The 21,449-nt window shown below is 39.1% G+C and overlaps 1 protein-coding gene across 1 annotated transcript; it reads right to left on the bottom strand.

The window, feature by feature from the left end:
- Positions 1 to 1,477: 1,477 nt before the first annotated feature.
- Positions 1,478 to 3,113, bottom strand: LOC122048827 (exopolygalacturonase-like). The gene is made up of 6 exons (XM_042610347.1): positions 2,994 to 3,113; positions 2,771 to 2,911; positions 2,509 to 2,685; positions 2,124 to 2,413; positions 1,786 to 2,014; positions 1,478 to 1,702 (listed from the first exon to the last, which is right to left on the bottom strand). Exons 1-6 carry the CDS (start codon positions 3,111 to 3,113, stop codon positions 1,478 to 1,480), a joined length of 1,182 nt encoding a protein of 393 aa, XP_042466281.1.
- Between the last annotated feature and the right edge of the window lie 18,336 nt (positions 3,114 to 21,449).

Raw genomic sequence — 21,449 nt, 5'->3', positions numbered from 1 at the left:
AATTGGTGACCCAGACCTAAGAGCTTAGACTAGATCATCCTTTAGAAATTTAAGTCAAATATCTTTGATCTCAAAAATTGAACCCGAAATGATAGAAGAATCCTTACTTGACCTAGACTGGATCATAGTTATGCAGGAAGAACTAGTCTAATTTGAAAGAATCGAAGTCTGGGACTTAGTACCACTACCTAACAATAAAAAGGTAATAGAAACAAAATGGGTATTCAAAAATAAACTAAGTGAAAGTGGAGAAATTATTAGAAACAAGGCTAGACTAGTGGCGAAGGGATTTAGTCAAGTAGAGGGACTTGACTATGATAAAACATATGCCCCAGTAGCTAGACTTGAGTCTATCAGAATGCTACTTAGCTATACAACCCATAAAGGATTTAAGATTTATCAAATGGATGTAAAATCTGCCTTTTTAAATGGGCTAATAAAAGAAGAAGTTTATGTAGGTCAACCACCTGGGTTTGAGAGTCTAGACCATCTTGACCATGTCTTTAAACTTAAGAAAGCATTGTATGGTCTTAAACAAACACCTAGGGCCTGGTATGAAAAGTTGACCTCTTACCTAATTTCTAAAGGATTCAACCAAGGATAAATTGATCCAACTTTATTTGTAAAATCAATCAACCAAGATATCTTTATAGCCCAAGTATATGTAGATGACATAATCTTTGGTTCAACTAATTCAGAATTTTTACAAGAATTTATAACCTTAATGGAACAAAAATTTGAAATGAGTTTAGTAAGTAAACTAACTTACTTTTTTTGTTTACAAATTAAACAAACTAATGAAGGAAATTATGTTTATTAACAAAAATATATTAAGGAATTATTTAAAAAATTTGGAATGGAAAATACCAAAGAAATAAAAATACCAATGCCAACTAACACAACATTAGATAATGACCCAAATGGAAAATCAGTTGACCTAAAATACTATAGAAGTGCCATAGGTAGCCTTTAGCAATGGTAGCTCTTTGTTGCATTTGAGTGTCATTGCCTCATCATTGTTGTTGTATTTGAATATTGTTAAACTTTGACATCTCTTGATTGCACACGAGAAGCCCCTTACAAATACATACACAAAGAAAGTGTCAAATGATTTACATTCATGCAAACAAAGTAAATTTTACGCAAACATTGATGACAACACTACCAGTACTAGTCGAATGCATCAAAAAACTGAAAAAATTTGAACGCGCAATCAACACAATGAACAAACTCACAATGATCACAAAGATTTTCTTTAGAATGAAAGCACTTTTTTTTTTCAATTTAATCAAAATCAAATAACATAATAAGGGTGACTAAGTGAAAGCCACCACTTCATTACAATGAAACTTCATACATCAACTCTTAACTTTAGAAATCCTTTTGCCAAAACCTTAATCTTTGTCCAGAAGCTTGGCTCCAACTAAAAATGCACCTAACCATTCAAACTATATGAGCTTCTTCTTCTTATTTGTCATCAATTGCAAGGAGTAGGATTGATTTGGCCAGAATAGATTGCTCGAGCATCAAGACAAACAGACACTACACTCTGTGTGCCAGAACTTTGGAGGTTAATATTCTCAAGTTTAAGCCCTTGACACGGAAACCCTTTGCTGCATTTTAGTGTTATTGCCTCCTTATATTGCACTGTTCCCCGAATGTCCTTGAACGTGATGTCTTTTAGTTGCACACGAGAAGGCACCTATCAAAATGTGCACAAAGAAAGTATCTTAGTGATTTAATGAAGCTAGCTACAATGGTCTACATATAGCCATTTATACAAACCGAGTTGTCGCAATTTGAATAGGGGCAGTAAGTTTGGTCGACGATGATGGGATTTCCAACATTCTTCATAATGAGATTTGAAAAGGTGATGTTTTGAGCTGTAGTTTGAATAGGAGAGTTAGCCCAAGTCTTGATACGCACTCCTGTTACTGTGCCAATGAAGGTGCTATCTCTCACAATAAGGTTCTTGACATCCTTCTCGGTGTTATACCTTCCTAAGCTCCCAACACTATTGCAAAGAGGTAGTATGAGGGAATTATCGAATCGATACGAGTAAAACGATCGAACATATGGCAACATCTAAAGATCCATCATATGTTTTGTATGTGGAAGCTAACCTGATGCCATGGCCAGGACCACAATTGATCCCGCTAACTGTGACAAAAGAGTTGCCTTGTCCAATGGAGACACAGTCATCGCCCGTGCCAATGTTCGAGCTCGAAATGGTCACACCAGAATTGCTCTCAAGGTGTATACCATCCGTGTTAGGGCTATTGTCAGGAGCCTTGATGGTGATCCCACTGCCTTGAAAGTTATTGCAATTCATCAAAGCTACATGGAAGAACTTGCTATTGATCGACGTTATATCCTTGACAACAGTGTTGTTTGTGTACTCAAAGTGGAGTGACTGCGAGCATACAAGAATTAAGACTCATGAAACAGAAAAATTAAGCCAATGCAAGTAATTCTGAAACAATTATACGATAACAATGAGATGAATACCGATGGCAGAGGATTGCAATTCTTTTGTCTGGGGCAATTGTTGAGCGACCAAGATGCTTCTCCCTGGCCATTGAAGGTCCCTCCGCCAGTCAAGGTCAAGTGGTCCACAAATGTAAAGGCCACCCAACCACGGGTCTGTTTGTATTTGTTCAAGTCCGTCGCCGCCTTCACCGTTCCCTGCATTCATAAACCGAGCAGTGATGAACACAGATTGTGCTTGTCATGCTCAAACATAGAGTTTCAAATGGCGATATGAACTTGCCTGGATCTGGAATATCAAATTCTGGACACCTGGGCAAGGGCCACTGAATTCGACAGGGTTGAGGAAGTATGTCCCGACAGGTACCAAGACCTTGGTCTGTCCAGACGAGTTGCAAGCTTGCTTCCATGCAGCCAAAAATGCCTGCATCAACCATTACACTGTTAGAATCATGAATCATGAGCTAGGCAAAACCACACACAGATGATGAGTAGAGATTCCGAACCTGGCTATCATCAGTCACGCCATTGGCCTTGGCACCGAAATCCATCACATTGTAAGTTCCGCTCGCGCTCGCCAATGCAATGCCATGGCACACTAAGCAGAGGAAGATGACCAGCTTCATCTTCATTTTTTATATATATATATTTTGCGTAAAATCTCTACGACTTTTTATTTTTATTTTTATTGAGAGTCGATGCTGCGATGGAATGAATCAACAAAGAGGGATTTTTATACCTTCTGTGATCTCTAAAAATAGCGTCGGAGCAGCTTGATCATCGCCAACTCTGCCATGGCCATAATGCCACGGTGACCCGCTCTCCCTTGGAAAATGTCTTCCTGTTTATCGTTTTAAGAATATCCAAAAATAAAAAATAAAAAAATAAAAAGGTCGCTTCAAATATTACAAATAAAAAAAAAAAATCAAAAGACCATTGATTTTATCCAAAAATATCTCTGATTTTAATGATGGTTGTAGCAACTATCAAATAGTTATTATATCGTGTAAAAATTATTCATTTCATCGTCGATGATTGATTTGAGCGAGGATCAATATCGAGACACTTTTCCTGTTCGACACTGACATAGTCTGTATTACAGGTTTACGTGAAGTCTATAGGAGATCAGCGTGACGTCACATCCTCAATTTTCCATCTCTTCGACTTTTGGACAGGATCTATTTCAATTTAGTATAGTATAATATCTTGTTTTGCACTTTGAATCACAATTGCTAGGCAAAATGTCTTGTTTTTTTGGTTAGTGGATCATCTTCTCTCGCTTTCACTTTGTAATTCATTTTTTTATTGCTTACTGTAATTTTAGGATTTTCAATAACTTTCTAGTTTAATACTCTCTTCGATTACTATAAAATCTAAAATTTTACATACACAGTGCCAAAGGAAATTTGGCAATATTATCGTTTTATTTAAAAATAGAGGTGTATATTTCTTATGTAGTAAGTTTGTCTCTGATGGCAGTATAAAAAAACAATAAAAATTATAAAAAATATTTGATTTTTTAGAAAGTCATGAAAGAGAAGGATTTGTGTGATACGAGCGGTGCACATAAATTGCCCAAAATTGAGTGATAATCTTGTGTGTACTAGGTACACAGATCCGACTCAAGGTATAGATCATTAAGATCTATATTTAGGACTCAATATTATTAGGGCAAAGAGCATTGATCTGTACTGTTCATTACTGTTTAGCACTATTACAAGTCTCAATTCCCCACTGTTTGGGGTTGCTTAAATGTGTTAACCACATAAATAGTCAAGAAAACCAGATGGAAATACCTTGATAATGATGATCCTTTTTCAAGTTTTGCTTTCTTGTTAACATGATCTTCGAGCTACAATTTCTTTTTTTTTTTCATCTTTAACTTTACTTTTAAGTTCTTGAGAATATTACTAATCCATGTAGCTAATCCCGAGGCATTGAAACTAATAAGGCTAGTTGTTGTTTGGTGCTTGAACTCAGTGACCGGACCTAATAGATGTTTCCTTTTACAAAAGATTTATAAACCGCGAACTGCATTTTAATGTATATTTACAGTTTTCTCTGAAGTTTTGTTAAAAAAAAAAAAAAATCAAATTTGTTAATTGGGCATTGTATTTTCTGCTATGAAGTAGGGTTGGCAATATTGGATATGGCACACTTGATTGGACAGAAACATGAACACTATTTTGATAAATAGGTTGACTTGATCCATTTAATAAACATTGTTTTTGTTGAAAAAAAACTTTAATAACAATTTTCTTTATGTAAATGTAGTCTTTAGGAAATTCAGCTAATATTACATCTTATACATTTTTAATAAAAAAGAGTTTATATTATTTTATAAAGAAAAAAATAAAAAGGGCCCCCTTTTTCATTTATTATCAAAATAATATATATACCTCATTCATCCTCAACCCATTTTTATTTCCGAAAATATCTTCTTTCTTCATTTAATTTTTTTAATTTCTATTTTATTTGTTGGCAACCAAATAAATACAGCATTAGTTTGTATTCATATATCAGTAGTATAAATAGTTGTTGGCCCAGAGATCTGATTACTGGATGGTTTGACTCACAATACCTAACATTTAAATAAGCAATTTCTATTAGATTACCATATTACCCCAGTGATGGTTTGATCGTAGGGTTGTAAATAAATTAAACGTTTGTGAATAAATTTGATATTCAATTTGGTAACAGTTTATTTATATTCGTTCAATATACATAAGATTAATTAAATAAACAACCTTGAACAACTCGTTAAGCTAAACAAACAAACTTGAGCACATATGTATTCAGCTCGTTAACGTTCGTGAACAGCATTCAAGAACAATGTTCACGAACCATATTCATTAATAAAACTCTTTTCAATATGTTAATAAACAATAAAATAAATAAATAAATTTAAATTATCAAGTTCAATAATCAATCAAACAACTAAAATTTTCAAACAATCAAACAAGTTTGAATTGAGAGCTTGATAATATCTAAACGAATCAAACTCGAACCAAGCTCAAGCCAAGCTTGAATTAAGAGCTTGATAACATCTAAATGAACCAATCTCAAGCCAAGCTTCAAACAAGCTCATGCTCATAAAAATTAATCCAAGTCAAGTTTAAACACTCATTTCAAAAGCTTGGTTCATTTTAAGCTCGGTTCGGCTCGGCTCGACTTGATTATCTTATTGATACGATGCATGATCGTGGGGTCAGAAGGATGATGTGGTCGGAAGTCAAGATCATGGGATGATCAGAGGTCAAGCCCCCGTGGTGGTCCGAAGTTAAACTCATGTGGCGGTCAATAGTCTAGCCTATGTAATGGTCAAAAGTCCGCCTGCATGGCGGTCAAAAGTCTGGCCTATGTGGCGGTCAATGGTTCTGATTACAGAAAGGCCCGGGGGGGGGGGGGGGGGGACAAAAGTGGCCTTCATGGGTCGGGCCTACATGGTAAGAAAGACTTCAGAGGATGTATAGATCGGAATATGCAGATCAGGACGTACATGTTGGAATAGGCGAAGGGCGCACAGGTTGGATATGCGAAGGACGTACAGATTGGAATATGCGGATCAATGCGTACAGGTTGGGATATACAGATCAGGAGATGCGGACCGGGACGTAAAGGTCAGAATACACGAACCAGGACGTACAGGTCAAAAATACAGATCAGGGTGTACAGGTCGAGACATATGAATCCGAACAGGTCGGATACGAATCGAAACACAGGCCGAGATATACGAATCATGACACACAGATGGGGGCACACTGGTCAGGACATACAGGTGGGAATATACGTATCGAAACATACAGGGACACAGGTCAGGTCGTACAGATTGGAATAAGCGGAATCAGACTAAAGCGCACAGGTCGAGATTCAGGATACGGGACTCAGGATAGGCAGAATCAGACTAAGGCGTACAGGTCGGGATATACAGAACAGGAGATGCGGACCGCGACGTAAAGGTTAGAATACATGAACTAGGACGTACAAGTCGGGAAATACAGATCAGGGTGTACAGGTCGAGACATATGAATCGGAACAGGTCGAATATGAATCGGAACACAGGCCGGGATATACGAATCATACGAATCATGACGCACAGATGGGGCACACTGGTCAAGACATACAGGTGGGAATATACGTATAGAAACATACAGGGATACAGGTCAGGTCGTATTGGTTGGAATAAGCGGAATCAGACTAAAGCGCACAGGTCGGGATTCAGGATACGAGACTCAGGATAAGCGGAATCAGACTAAGGCGTACAGGTCTGAGTGTGTGCAGAGCTTTCGCCTGATCGTCCTCGTCATCACCCCCAGTCATCCACCCGTGGGAGCCCTTTCCGCATGTGCTAGATCGACCAGGCATCTCCGCGATTTTCCGTCAACACCAGTGACAATACAGCCCGCCTCTGTCCAACTCAACTTCCGGACGGGATCACTTATCAAACAAGTTTGAACACCCTAAAACTCAACTCGGCTCAACTTGTTTATAATCCTATTTGATCCTATGCGTTCATGTTTCTAGCTTCTCATTATAGGTGGGTGTAAACCATGCGTCAGGTTCTGTTAGAGGTAAAAAGGATGTTGCAGCGCAAGTAATGCAGGCATGCTTTACTGAGCAGCCACCTGATAGTACGGAGGCTGGGATCCAATGACTAAGGTATTCTCTGTCGTTTTTAGGTTTCCCTCTATATATTGACTAGCTCTTTTCTTTTTCTAGGACAAGATTTCACCCCCTTTTCTATGAAGGATAAACAATGTTTGTTCCTACTTCTTATCATCCACTCTTCTCAAGAAAAGAAGATTCTTTGATTTACTCATCTATCTAGACTTTATTCAGGCAAATTGAAGAAGAGAGAGCTTTCGTCTACCCTAGAACTATTTGGAAGAGATGCAGTGACAGCTCCTATTAACACGTAGTTAAGTTTGTTTTAGAATGAATTTTGTTTCATGTTTATTAGAAACTTCATGTTTAACATTGCCGAACACTCTATATATACTTCCCTTTGTTTTATTTTGCCTGCACATCAAACTTTAGTTGTTGGTCAATCTATTAATGTAGCCTTCCACTTTGTTGTTCCAAAATTTATTATATAACTGATGTAGGACCGTTGGGCCGGCTAGAAGGGGGGTTGAATAGCCCTGCAGAAATCAAAAGCAAACCAACTCTTCTCGAACTCTTAAACTGACACTTGTAAAATAATCAAAGCAATAAACTAAGATCAGAACAGAAAACGAGGCACCAGGTTTTGACTTGGTTACAACCGGGAAGGTTGTTAATCCAAGAAAGATGATCACACTAGAATTTCTCCTTCAGGCGGAGAAGGCTCTTACAAAGTTGAAGCGCACAATAGAAGCTAACTACAGAAAGCGTACAAGTGTTTGAAAGAAATGCGTGAGTTCTGATTTTATGAAAAGCTTCTGGACCAAGGCTATATTTATAGTCTTGGTCGGGGCGCCTGGAAGGGTTCCGGGCGCCCTGGGGGGGATAAAACTTTATCCCCCAACGTCCAGAACGCGAAAGATGCGTTCTGGTCAAACTTCACGTTCCGGGCGCCCCGGAGCAAAAAGTCAACTATGGTTGACTTTTACGTCCGGGACCTCTGCTCCGTATCAGTCCCGCCTCGGTCCGGTTCTTCTACTCCGGATCCGCTCGCTTGGGTGATCTCTGCTATCCGGAAAAGGGCTCATCCGAACCCAACTTCCGGTCTTCTCGAGCGAGCTTCCCTCCAGCTTCTCGTCCCTCGGAATCGCTGCGTGTTTCCTTCTCGTCCGCCGGCGTACTCATCCGCAGTCTTCGTCCCTCGGACGCACCACGTGCCGTCCTTCTCGCTAGCTGCGTCTCTTGCTCCCCGAGCAATCTTCCGCTCCAGCTTTCGTCCCTCGGAATCACCGCACGCTTCCTTCTCGTCCGCCGGTGTACTCTTCCGCAGCACCTCGTCCCTCGGACTGCCGTCCTTCTCGCTAGCTGCGTCTTCCGCTCGACTACCTATGTTCCTAAGCTCCTGCACACTTAGACACAAGGTTAAAACAAACAGAACCTACCTTAACTTGTTGATCACACCAAAACAACCTTGGGGTTCCAACAATCTCCCCCTTTTTGGTGTGATCAACCCAAGTTAAGCTAGGGTTAAAATAGACATAAAATTGAATTAAGTAAATTAACTTAAATTGCAATTTAAGTGCAAAAAGATAGAAAAAATTAAATCTATCTACCTCCCCCTAGACTTATACTTTCTCTTCTCCCCCTTTGATCACAAAAAAAATGGGGTTCCAAGAAAAATAATCTAAGGGTTAAAGACTTAGAAAAAAGTACAAAAAATCTAAATTTTTAAGAAATTTAGAAAAATTTTCTAAGTAATTAAAGTTGAGATTTCTAGTTTCAAAAAAATTCTTAACTTAGGAAAAAATAATTTTTGAGAATATTTCTAAGTATATAAACAAAATCCAAAAAAAATCCTAACTTACATTTTTAAGTATATATATATATATTTTAAATGACTTAGGCAAAAAAAAATTCTAAGTAGGTAAATTTCTAATTTGAAATAAAATGTTTTGAATAACCTTTTTCAAGCACTAATTAATTCTTGTATTAATGCTTCATTAGTAAGTTAATTAAACATTTATTTCAATATTTTGGCTTCCAGGTCGTGGCGAGGCACTAGGCCTTCTTTGTTATTGGAGCAACAACCACTTCCTTAGACAAAGTCTCATAAAGAAATTCTTTGTTTAATTTTCTCACTTAAAGCGCTAATTTTACTTTTAAAATTAATTTAAGCATGATTTAAGAACCCAATATAGGTTCCAACCTACTGGATTAACTAAAAAGTTTTTAGGGACATATTTTCTTGAAATGTTCCTAATTTGTCCCGGGTGATATTTAAAGTACCAATTTAAATTATTAAATCTTCTAACATTGGTTTTAGATGAACATGCATAATTGTTTAAGTTATCTATTTGAATTTTCAAATTTTGATTTTCTAATTCCAATTTCTCATTTTTTAATTTTAATTTATCTAATTCTTCTAAGGGACAAGACTTAGCTAGAATTACTTTTAAATTTTTATTTTCACTTTCTAATTTACAGCAGTCTTTTGTTAAAAGTTTAACAAACTTAAACATTTTATCGGGAGGAAGAGATCGTACCTGACTTACCTTGTCGATCTCGTTGTCCGTTTCTCCCCCTGAGCTGCTGCTTTCTTCTGACGTGTCTCCCCCTTCATCGATGCTCTCGATGCTCATTTCGGAAGAGCTTGAATCGCAGTCGTCGTCTTGATGACTCGCCATTAGTGCGAGTCCGGAGAATGCTTCGACTTCCGATTCGGACGAAGTATCGTCCCACGTCGCCTTCAGGGCCTTTCGTCTCTGGATAGGCTTCTTACCCTTATCCTTGTCTTTGTTCTTCAGCTTGGGGCAGTTGTCCTTGACATACCCTTCTTCGTCGCAATGGTAGCAGCGGATAGTTCTTTTCTTTCTACCCTGTGGATGGTTAGTTTTTCTAGAATTGTATAACTTTTTAAATCGTCTTACCATCATTACCATTTCCTCGTCATTGAAAAAAGATTCTGATTCAGGTTCGTCTCTCGAAGCTTTGAGGGCGACGTTGTTCTTTGGCTCCCTCATTCTTGCACATCTTGACTCATGCACTTCAAATGTTGAAAAAAATTCTTCTAATGAAATTTTTTCTAAGTCCTTCGAAATGTAAAAAGCATCTACTAGTGATACCCATTTTGAATTTCTAGGGAAGGAATTTAAAGCGTACCTGAGCGAATCTCGGTTACTTACCTCTTCTCCGAGATTCGAAAGTCCGGTGATGAACTCCTGTATCCTCGAGTGTAGATGTGCAATTGTTTCACCTTCTTCAAGATGGAGGTTGGTGAGCTGGTTGCGAAGTAAGTCCCGTCTCGCAAGCTTGGCTTCGGATGTTCCTTCGTGTAATTCAAGGAACTTCTCCCAAAGCTCCTTTGCCGAGTTGTAGGTGCCGACACGGTTGACTTCTTGTGGCGGAAGTACAGTTAGCAGATGGAATTCTGCTTTCTTGTTTGCCACGTACTCGGCCTGCTCTTTCTTTGTCCATTGATTTTTCGCTTTGCCCTCGGGAGCTTCAAAACCATGTTCCATTGTTAGTAATAAATCAAAATTGGTACCGAAAAATACCTCCATGTGCTTCTTCCAGCTTGCAAAGTCCCCCTCGAATTTTGGCGGGTGGATGTTAGATCCGGCCATCTCGTTGCTTCGTTCGGCGGTTAGTCCTCCTGAAGCGTCTCGGCTCTGATACCACTTATAGGACTGTTGGGCCGGCTAGAAGGGGGGTTGAATAGCCCTGCAGAAATCAAAAGCAAACCAACCCTTCTCGAACTCTTAAACTGACACTTGTAAAATAATCAAAGCAATAAACTAAGATCAGAACAGAAAACGAGGCACCAGGTTTTGATTTGGTTACAACCGGGAAGGTTGTTAATCCAAGAAAGATGATCACACTAGAATTTCTCCTTCAGGCGGAGAAGGCTCTTACAAAGTTGAAGCGCACAATAGAAGCTAACTACAGAAAGCGTACAAGTGTTTGAAAGAAATGCGTGAGTTCTGATTTTATGAAAAGCTTCTGGACCAAGGCTATATTTATAGCCTTGGTCGGGGCACCTGGAAGGGTTCCGGGTGCCCTGGGGGGATAAAACTTTATCCCCCAACGTCCAGAACGCGAAAGATGCGTTCTGGTCAAACTTCACGTTCCGAGCGCCCCGGACTGTTCCGGGCGCCCCGGGCTGCTCCGGGCGCCCCGGAGCAAAAAGTCAACTCTGGTTGACTTTTACGTCCGGGACCTCTGCTCCGTATCAGTCCCGCCTCGGTCCGGTTCTTCTACTTCGGATCCACTCGCTTGGGTGATCTCTGCTATCCGGAAAAGGGCTCACCCGAACCCAACTTCCGGTCTTCTCGAGCGAGCTTCCTTCCGGCTTCTCGTCCCTCGGAATCGCTGCATGTTTCCTTCTCGTCCGCCGGCGTACTCATCCGCAGTCTTCGTCCCTCGGACGCACCGCGTGCCGTCCTTCTCGCTAGCTGCGTCTCTTGCTCCCCGAGCAATCTTCCGCTCCAGCTTTCGTCCCTCGGAACCACCGCACGCTTCCTTCTCGTCCGCCGGTGTACTCTTCCGCAGCACCTCGTCCCTCGGATTGCCGTCCTTCTCGCTAGCTGCGTCTTCCGCTCGACTACCTGTGTTCCTAAGCTCCTGCACACTTAGACACAAGGTTAAAACAAACAGGACCTACCTTAACTTGTTGATCACACCAAAACAACCTTGGGGTTCCAACAACTGAAACAGAGATGATTTCATGCCCTGCTAAAATCTATCATAAACATCTGCAATTTATTTGGCTTGAAATTACTGAGAGACATACCCTTAACGCTGCATTTTGCATTTCTGTGAGGAGAAATGATTTGCTCAAGGAAAAAATCTCAAGGATAGACATATAAAGTGATGTGGCCCACAAAAAATGTAATGATGAGCCATGAATGTATGTATATATTCTTCAATTTTTCCTTGAGTTTTTTCCTTTAGCATATCACAACTCTTCTGTGAGAATATCTTCTTTTAACCTAGTTAGCAAATTCTTTTCATACTTTAGAGCATTAGATTGGTTAAATATAGTCCCCAACTACTCATAAGAGTTTGTCACCCTTTCCCATTAACATCCATGATTGATACGCAGATGATAATGCTAATAAACTGTTATACATGCCTCTGTAATGCCAGCATCCAATTCAAATAACAGAAAAATCACTTGGTTTCCCAATTTCAAGGATGAGAACTATCCTTATGATGCTATGTGTTTCTCAGCCATGCTAGTGATCAATTCAATCATGTATGAGTTACTTGCCAGCAACGAAGATGTGTATTGCGATGAGTGCACTCTCAATAATTGCATTTGGTTTATTCTTTATAGTCTTGTCCAGAATTTGAGTTAGACGGACCGTCGGGTGAGATGGATGAAATATTAATCGAATCGCGATGTCTGGAAGGGGAGTATACTGAGATGACTTCTATGTTGATCAAGTCGTCAGAAGTCCTCTGGTCAATGCTACCTGCGGCCAATGACCAGGTCGCCTCGGTCCCTAGTACTCCTATTCTCAAGGCAAATCCAACGGGTATATAAGTAACAGACTAAGACGCATAATAATAAAATGAATGTAGATGGAGTACAGAGAACGTATCCTGGCCCAGGGGGCGCCCTCGGGTAGAAAGCTGCTTAAATTACCGTGACCCAGAAGAGTAGATGAATGAGCCGAATGAAGAGCTGGATCTGACGACACCTAGTCGAGCATGACTTGGATCCGAAAGACGACATGCAAGCAAGGAGATAATAGCGACACGTAAGCCGAGAGATAATAGCGGTACGTAGGCCAGGATATGACATCAGCACACAAGCTGGGATAGGAATGACGACATCCAGATCGAGATAGGAGCAATTACACGTAAGTCAAGATAGGAACAACAACACGTAGGTCGAGATAGGAACAACGACACGCAGATAGGAACGCGACACATGAAGGTCGGAACACAACAGGTGCATAGCAACTAGGACTAGGAGGCCTGATCGATGGCAAAAGCACACAACAACACAGATCGAGAGTCGGACCAATGGCGTGGAAGACTAGAATGTCGAGTGGTCGGATCCAACGACGGGAATGCCGGCCGCAATGGACGGGCTGCCAACATGCCGAGAGAAGAGAGGTGATATGTGGTCTACCGGCGTACCCTTGAGGAGACGACAACAGTGCTGGAGACCACATAGAAGCTGCGGCGTTGTGCGGCGGGAGGTGGCTGCGGCACTATGGGTTGTTCATGGTGTGGAGGTCTGCTGGAGGCAACGCGTGGGCTGCTGGACGCATGACTGGGGGCGGCGCTTGGCCCTTGAAGGAGAGACGACTGATGTGGGAGGTAGCTAGTGTTAGAGATCAACGAGCGGGGAGTCGGCTGTGAGATGAAGGCGGTGTCAAGTGATCCGATGGCCGCTGCAGTGGCAGCGGCCACGTGAGGTGGAGAAGGAGAAGAGGGGGCAGCCTACAACAGAGGCGGTCGGTTGAACAACGACGAGAGCAGTGGGCTGTCGGCATGTAAACGAGCTCAAGAGGAGGCCGGTGCAGGTGACACCAAAGAATTCCCATGGCGGCAGCGGTGCTCTCCGACAACGTCGGCGTGGAGAGGGAGGCGCAGTGTGCGCGAGGAGTCGAAGGAGGCGTCGATGTGTATGGCTGTGATGGCCACTGGGGAGAGGAAGAGATGGCAGCTGGAGGCGGCATTGGCGGTCGGCGTGGAGAAGGGAGGAGGTGGTGACCGGAGGCGCTTGTCGGCCAGAGGAGAGGGAGAGTAGAGGAGAGGACGGGAGCGGCCGACGTCGGCGAGGAGAGGAGCGTGAGCTCCCTGGCGGTGGAAGAAAACTCCCCCCCCCCGGAACAGTGCCTCCTCTTTCTCTTATGCCCTAAACAATGATTTGACCAAAATACCCCTCTTCCTCCTCTTAATTCTTCCTATATCCTTACCCTCTGTTTAGATGGAATGAGGGAAGATTCATTAACGGAAGGGGAAGGGAGGGAAAGGAAGGGGAAGTGAGGGGAAGTAAAGTATTTAACTTCTCCTTGTTTGAGAGGGAAGGAAGGTTCATTAACGTAACATGTGTTACTTTGTCGGGGAGGAAAAGAGAGGGAATGAAGGTTAAATAGATAAAGTTACAAAAATACCTTTACTTTTTAAATTAGACATTTTTCATAATATTATTATTTATTTTATAAATATAAATTAGATATTTTTAATAATAAAATTAATTTTTTATATTATCATTTAAATTAGTTATTTTTTTAATAAAAATAATCTTTTTATACTATTCATAATAAAACAATGAATTATTGATAATCAAGTAATTAAATGAGAAATAATGAAAATAATGATTTTAGAAACCTTAAATAAAAAAATTTGAAAGATAACGCTGATAATGAGAATTCCTATTTTTTTAAAATTTATTAAATTTGGATAGAAAATTAAAAAAATAATAGATATCCTCTTAAATTTTAATGACAAAAATTATACACAATCATGCACGTGATCGGGCCGCCCGTGAGTGCAAGGCCCATGGGCTGGGGATTTGCACCCCCCCTGCGCGCATTAATCGCACACGTGACGCCCGGTTTATGGATTTCCGGCTCGAACCCCCATAATGATTTTAGAAACCTTAAATAAAAAAATTTGAAAGATAACGCCGATAATGAGAATTCCTATTTTTTAAAAATTTATTAAATTTGGATAGAAAATTAAAAAAATAATAGATATCCTCTTAAATTTTAATGACAAAAATTATACACAATCATGCACGTGATCGGGCCGCCCGTGAGTGCAAGGCCCATGGGCTGGGGATTTGCACCCCCCCTGCGCGCAATAATCGCACACGTGACGCCCGGTTTATGGATTTCCGGCTCGAACCCCCCAAATCCACTCGATTTGGGCTTGGCCCGCGCATGCGTGTAGGTCCTCTTATCATTGCTAAGCAAGGATGGAAGGACTTCCTATATAAGTCCTTCCAAGCTTCTCCACTTAGCAATGTGGGACTAAAAATACTTTTGAATTTAAAACAAAATTCAACACAAGTTCAGTCAGATCCTTCAGGTTGTTTGATCATATTCGGTCAGCCAAAACATCCTGATAATCCATGCGGTGTGACCCCCTTTAAAAAGGTCAGTATACATTTTAAATTCTCGTGATATCTGTTTGAGCCTTTTCCTCCAATACTGCCAACTTGACTGTTAGATTTGTGTTCTTAGTTTCGGTCATGACCTAGTTTTTGGATATATAAAAAGAGGATAGTCCGGTGTCCGAAGCTTCCGCTATGTGGGATGTTAGGGAAGGATTCATTATACGCAGTCTTACCTTGCTTTTTGCAAACGACTATTTTCAGAATTCGAACTCATGACTTTTTGATCACAAGACAATAACTTTACCCTTACGCCAAGACTCCCCTTCATGTCCTAGTTTTTGGATGATGATACATTTTTTTCATCTGTGTTTGTGACAAAATTTAAGGGATAGTGATGAAATTCAAACCAGAGCCTGAAACTAAAAGAGCAATTCACCATTTCTAAAATTCATGATCTATATCTGTTGTTTGATTTAACCTGGTTAATGCTGTGCATTTCATTTCTTTGTTTTATATTGAATTCTCGCAGGTAATAACACTGCCCACACGGATTTACCCGTATCAAACAACTGCCGTAGTGACCTTGCGTGGTCAGCTATTTGTTCGTGTGCCCATCGACTCCTCAGATGCATGAAGTTGCCCTCCTGAATAGCCTCAACATAACTAACAGTCTTATATGAAACAAACTAGACTGCTTACTACAAGTTTTGGCATTTGTTCATATTCTCCCGTCATCAATCAGCTTCTGCTGTCCGATCCAATATTGGAGTGCCTGCTCCAAATTTGGTTCTTAGGCTGAAGATTTTCAGGGTCACTCCTCTAACGTAGATGTAGTAGAATATCAGTAGCATTGCCATCGCGATCGCCATCCTTGTATTCATCAAGTTTTTGGATGGTGATTGTCATTGCAGAAGATTATAATTTGTTCACGAACCAATTTAAATAGTTGTCATATTCTCCCTGGTTCTCCTCGGTTTGTGTTATTAATCTACGTTTGTGACTTTGTGCATTTAGTGGGATATATTTTGTACATAAAATACGTAAATTGTAATTTAATATAATATAGTTTGTGAACAAACTAAATAAATATAATTTAGTAAAAGTTATAGTAAAATTTGACAGGATTTATAGTTACTTATAATATCATATTTAGCAATACTTATAATATGTTTAATCATGTAATTTGATGTCATTTATAATATAAATGTTATTTTATAGTTAAATTTTATTATTTTGAAAATCTGCACATAAATATTGTAGTAGTTATTATAATTTAGTAGTATTAACAATTCAATTTTAAAGCATTTAGAAGGTAATTTAAGAGTATTTAGAATATAATTTAATATTAAAAATATTTTTTTTAAATTTATGCTAACTATTTTAGTATATGTGTATAAGTAGAAACATAAATACGAGCCATTTTTATATTTATTATTGGGTGAGAAAAAATGAGAAAATATTTTTAATGGTAGAAAAAAAATCAAAATGGAAACGATTATCGTGACCACATTTGTAAAACTTTAACTAGTTATTGTAATAACCAAAAATGTTGGAACCTGTAAAGGTTCAATTGATTGTTGTAAAGCATGGTGATGGTGATTCTGATGACCTGGTTATTGCAATAATCATAATTATTTGGACTTTTGTAAAAGTTCCACTGATTATTATAAAGCATGGTGGCACTGTTCTTTTGTAAAAGTTCAATTGATTATTGTAAATCATGGTGATCTGATGACTTAGTTATTGCAATAATCATAAGTATTTGGAGTTTTTGTAAAAGTTCAATTGATTATTAGAAAGCATGGTGATTCTAATAACTTGGTTATTGTAATAAACATAAATGTTTGAACCTTTTGTAAAAGTTTAATTGATTATTATTATTATTTTTTTTTTGTAAAAGATCAATTGGTTATTGCAAGGCATGGTGATCTTTATGACTCGGTTATTGTAATAATCATAAATCTTTGGACCTTATGTAAAAGTTCAATTGATTATCGTAAAAGAATGGTGACCTTGATGACTTGGTTATTGCAATAACTATAAATATTTGGACCTTTTATAAATGTTCAATTTGCTATTGCAAAGCATAGGGAGTTGGTGACTCTAATGACTTCAGTATTGTAATAACCAAAATATTTGGAGCGTTTATAAAAGTTCAATTGATTATTAGAAAACATGGTGACCCTAATAACTTTGTTATGTATAACCATAAATGTTTGAACCTTTTGTAAACGTTCAATTGATTACTGCAAATCATGGAGACCCGGTATCATCAATGTTTGACTTTTGTTGTAAAGGTTCAATTGGTTATTGCAAAGCACGGTGACTCGATGACTTAGTTATGTTGGTAGAGTTTATATTAATGGTTTAACTTTAATTTTGATGAATAATAAATAAGTTAAATTATGTATTTTTTAAAATTTAATTATTTTATTAAATGTATAGGAGTTGATAGATTTAGAGGACCTGACATATTGAAATCTAGCTAGGTCTGTGAGATCTGATATTTGGTACGAAGATCAGATGGGTCAAAGGGCTGACTTGATATCTGGCAAAAAGTCCAGCTAGGTCCGCGGATCATGACAGGTGGTAGAAGTCTAGTTGAGTTTGCGGACCTAACAACTGTAAATACCCCGTGATAGTTTTGATGTGATCAACCAAGTCAAGTTAGGTTCTATTATGGTTTGATCCTTATGTCTAAGTGTGCAGGAGCTTAAAAGCACATGAAGTCGAGCAAAAGACACAACTAGCGAGAAGGACGACACGGGAGAGAGTCGACGGGCTCGATGCGTCCAACAGATAAGGCACTGCAGAAGAGTATACTGGCGGACGAAAAGAAAGCCCACGATAGTTCCGAGGGACGAGAAACCGAAGCGGAAGAATACTCGAGAAGACCAAAAAATGGGTTCGGGTGAGCTCTTTTCCGGATGACAGAAATCACCCAAGCAAGCGGAGTCGGAGCGGAAGATTCGGAAGAAAAGTCAACTAAAAGTTGACTTTGGTCTGGGTGCCCAGACCGTCGGGACCCAGGGCTCCCCAGGCTCACACCCTGGTCGAGCCGATTCAGGCCGGTTCGGGCGCTTAGAACGGGTCCAAGCGTCCGGATCAGAAACTTCATCAAAATGCCAATTGTCGTGATCTATTGGGACTGGAATAAAATGTTATCCCCCTCCATGCACCTAGAACCCTTCCAGGTGCCCCAATCAGGGTTATAAATACAATCATGATCCCAAAAACTAAAAACAACACTTGTAAACGATTCCATTTGAGTTTAGCCTTGTAATTGTGAGCTTTAACTGCTGTAAGAGGTTTCTCCTCCTAAAAGAGACTTTAGTAGGTTTTTCAATGTCTTGGATTAGCAATCTCTTGATTGCAAACTAAGTAAAATCTCTGTGCCTCTTTCTCTTTTTAATTAGTTCCTTAATTCATTTTATGCTAGTGTTTATTTTAATCAAGCTATAAAATTCAAGAAAAAATTTGCTTGTTTTATTCTGAGCAGGGCAATTCACCCTTCTCTTGTCGGCCGCAAGGGACCAACAACAACTAGCATGAAGACCTGGTGGGTCAAGAGACTGTTGGAACCCCAAGGTTATTTTTGGTGTGATCAACCAAGTTAGATTATATCCTGTTATGTTCTGATCCCTGTGTCTAAGTGTGCAGGAGCTTAGGAGCACAGGAAGTCGAGCGGAAGACGCGACTAGCGAGAAGGATGACACGGAAGAGAGCCGACTGACTCGGTGCGTTCGAGGAACAAGACGCTGTGGAAGAGTACACCGGTGGACGAGAAGGATGTGCGCGACGTTCGAGAGACGAGAAGTCAGAGCGGAAGCCTACTCAAGGAGAAGGCCGAAATTGGGTTCGGGTGAGCCTTATTTCGATTGGCCGAAATCACCAAGCAATCAGAGCAGCGGAAGAGCTAGAGTGGAGCTATGGAGCTGCTAGAGGCGCCTTCAGCAAGAGTTGAAGGAACCTCCGCGACCTTCAAGCAGAAGGCGCCTTCAATGGCTAAAGGTGCCTTCAACCAGCCATAGCAAACGCTTTCTATGGTTTTGGAAGGCACTGTTAGAGTATATACTAAAAGCTTAGCTTTTGTATAAACATTTATTTAGAAATAAAGAATCACAATGGTCAAATACATACATTTATTTGTTAAGTGTAATTGTTCAATTAATTTATATTGTAGATAACATGGTGTGTGGTGTCACACACAGAAGATCATGTTATCAGTTCTTTATAAATTATAAACATTTGCTCATGACTAAGATGGAAATGAACAAACAATTGGAATAGTCATAGTGTAATTAAGTATTAGTTTATCTTGACTAATAAATTACACTAGTACACTCTAAGTGTATTGAGTAGGATCATTTTAGGTAAGTTCTTTTTATACTGACTTGATAAAAAAACTAGCCCTTAGTTATTATGGAAGTGTGTGCTCTTAATCCTAATATAATAACAAACACATATATTTAGTATTTATTTCTTTGACTTATCAATGGGTGAGATTTAGCTCGATAAATCAATAAGCCCGATAAGTTGGGAAATGATATTACTTATAGTGTGTGTTGTTGATTATAGAAGGAAACTGTGTCCTAGTAATCTAGGTTGATAATGTCCCCAAGAGGAGCTCATAAGGATTGTCATGTTAAACCCTGCAGGCGGACTTAGTTCAACATGATGATGAGGTTGAGTGGTACTACTCTTGGACTAAGATATTAATTAAGTGAGTTGTCAGTAACTCATTTAATTAGTGGACATTCGACATCTTAAACACAGGGAGACTAACACACTCATAATAAGAAGGAGCCCAAAATGTAATTTGGGATTGGTGCGGTAGTTCAATAATAATTCTTTAGTGGTATGAATTATTATTGATGAAGTTAAGTTGTGTGTTCGGGGCGAACATAGGAAGCTTAATTTCATCGAGAGACTAAAACCAATTCCTCCTCTCGGTCCCTATCGTAACCTCTTGTATATAGAGAATTATACCCACCTATACCCACCTTCTTACCCATCCTAATGGGGCCGGCCAAGCTAGCTTGAAACCCAAGCTAGGGTCGGCCAAGATCATAGGATTGAGCCAAGTTAATTAGCCGGCCATGGCTTGGAGCCCAAGCTTGATTGGCCGGCCATATTAAAAGGGTTTTTATTTTTATTTAAATTTTTTATTAATGTAGATATCATGGTTTTAAGAGAGAGTTTAAAATTTAAATCTTTCCTTTTATAGCTTTCTACAAAAGATTAAGAAAAGATTTGAAATCTTTCCTTATTTGTAGATTGAAAGGTGGATTTTAATTTTAAGAAAACTTTCCTTTTTAACCATGTTCATAATTTAAAAGAGAGTTTAAAAATTAAATATTCCCTTTTATAAGCTTCTACAAAAGATTAAGAAAAGATTTGATATCTTTTCTTATTTGTAGATTGAAAGGAGATTTTAATTTTTAGAGATAACTTTTCTTTTTGGAAATCATCCACATGTTTAAAAGAAAGATTTTAATTTATAAAATTTTCTTTTTATAATCCATCATGAATGGAAAAATTATTGGAGAAATTTTTTATAAATTTTCGGAAACAAATTAGGAAGTTTTAATTCTTGTGAATAAAAACTTTCCTTAATGGAGAATTAGAGGTGGCCGGCCATTACAATTGTGAATAGGATTTTAAATTTAATTAATTAAATTTTCCTTTTCATGGCAAAGTAATAAGGAAGTTTTTATTTAAATTTCCTTATTTGCCAAGGCTAAGGATTATAAAAGAGGGGGAATAGGTGCCTTCATGGCTAACGACTTTATTCTTTTTCTCTCCCTCTCTTCCTTGGTGTGGCCGGTCATAGAAGTTTTCTCTTCTTCCTTTTCTTTCTTCTTCATTGGCCGAACCTCATCACCTCATGGAGCTTGAAGGTGGCCGGATTCTAGCTTGGAGAAGAAGGAGAGAAAGGAAGCATCCCTTGGAGCTTGGTGGTGGTCGAACCTCATCCTTTCATGGAGCTATTGAGGTGACCGAATCTTGCTTGGAGAAGAAGGTGGCTTAGGTGGATTCTCATCTTGGTAGATCGTTGCCCACATAACGTCCGGGATAAGAAGAGGAATACGGCAGAAGATCAAGAGGTTATTTGCTTACAAAGAAAGGTATAACTAGTAATTATTTTCCACATCATACTAGTTTTCTTTGTATAGTTATTTTTGGAAATACCAAACACAAGAGGCATATGATTCTAGAGTTTTCGGATTTGTTTCGAATTTGTGTTTTCTTTGTTTTCGAATTTGTGATTCGATTGTTCTTT

The sequence above is a fragment of the Zingiber officinale genome, chromosome 2B, assembly GCF_018446385.1.
Source record: "Zingiber officinale cultivar Zhangliang chromosome 2B, Zo_v1.1, whole genome shotgun sequence".
NCBI classification, from domain to species: domain Eukaryota; kingdom Viridiplantae; phylum Streptophyta; class Magnoliopsida; order Zingiberales; family Zingiberaceae; genus Zingiber; species Zingiber officinale.
This window is presented reverse-complemented; position numbering and strand designations above follow the sequence as displayed.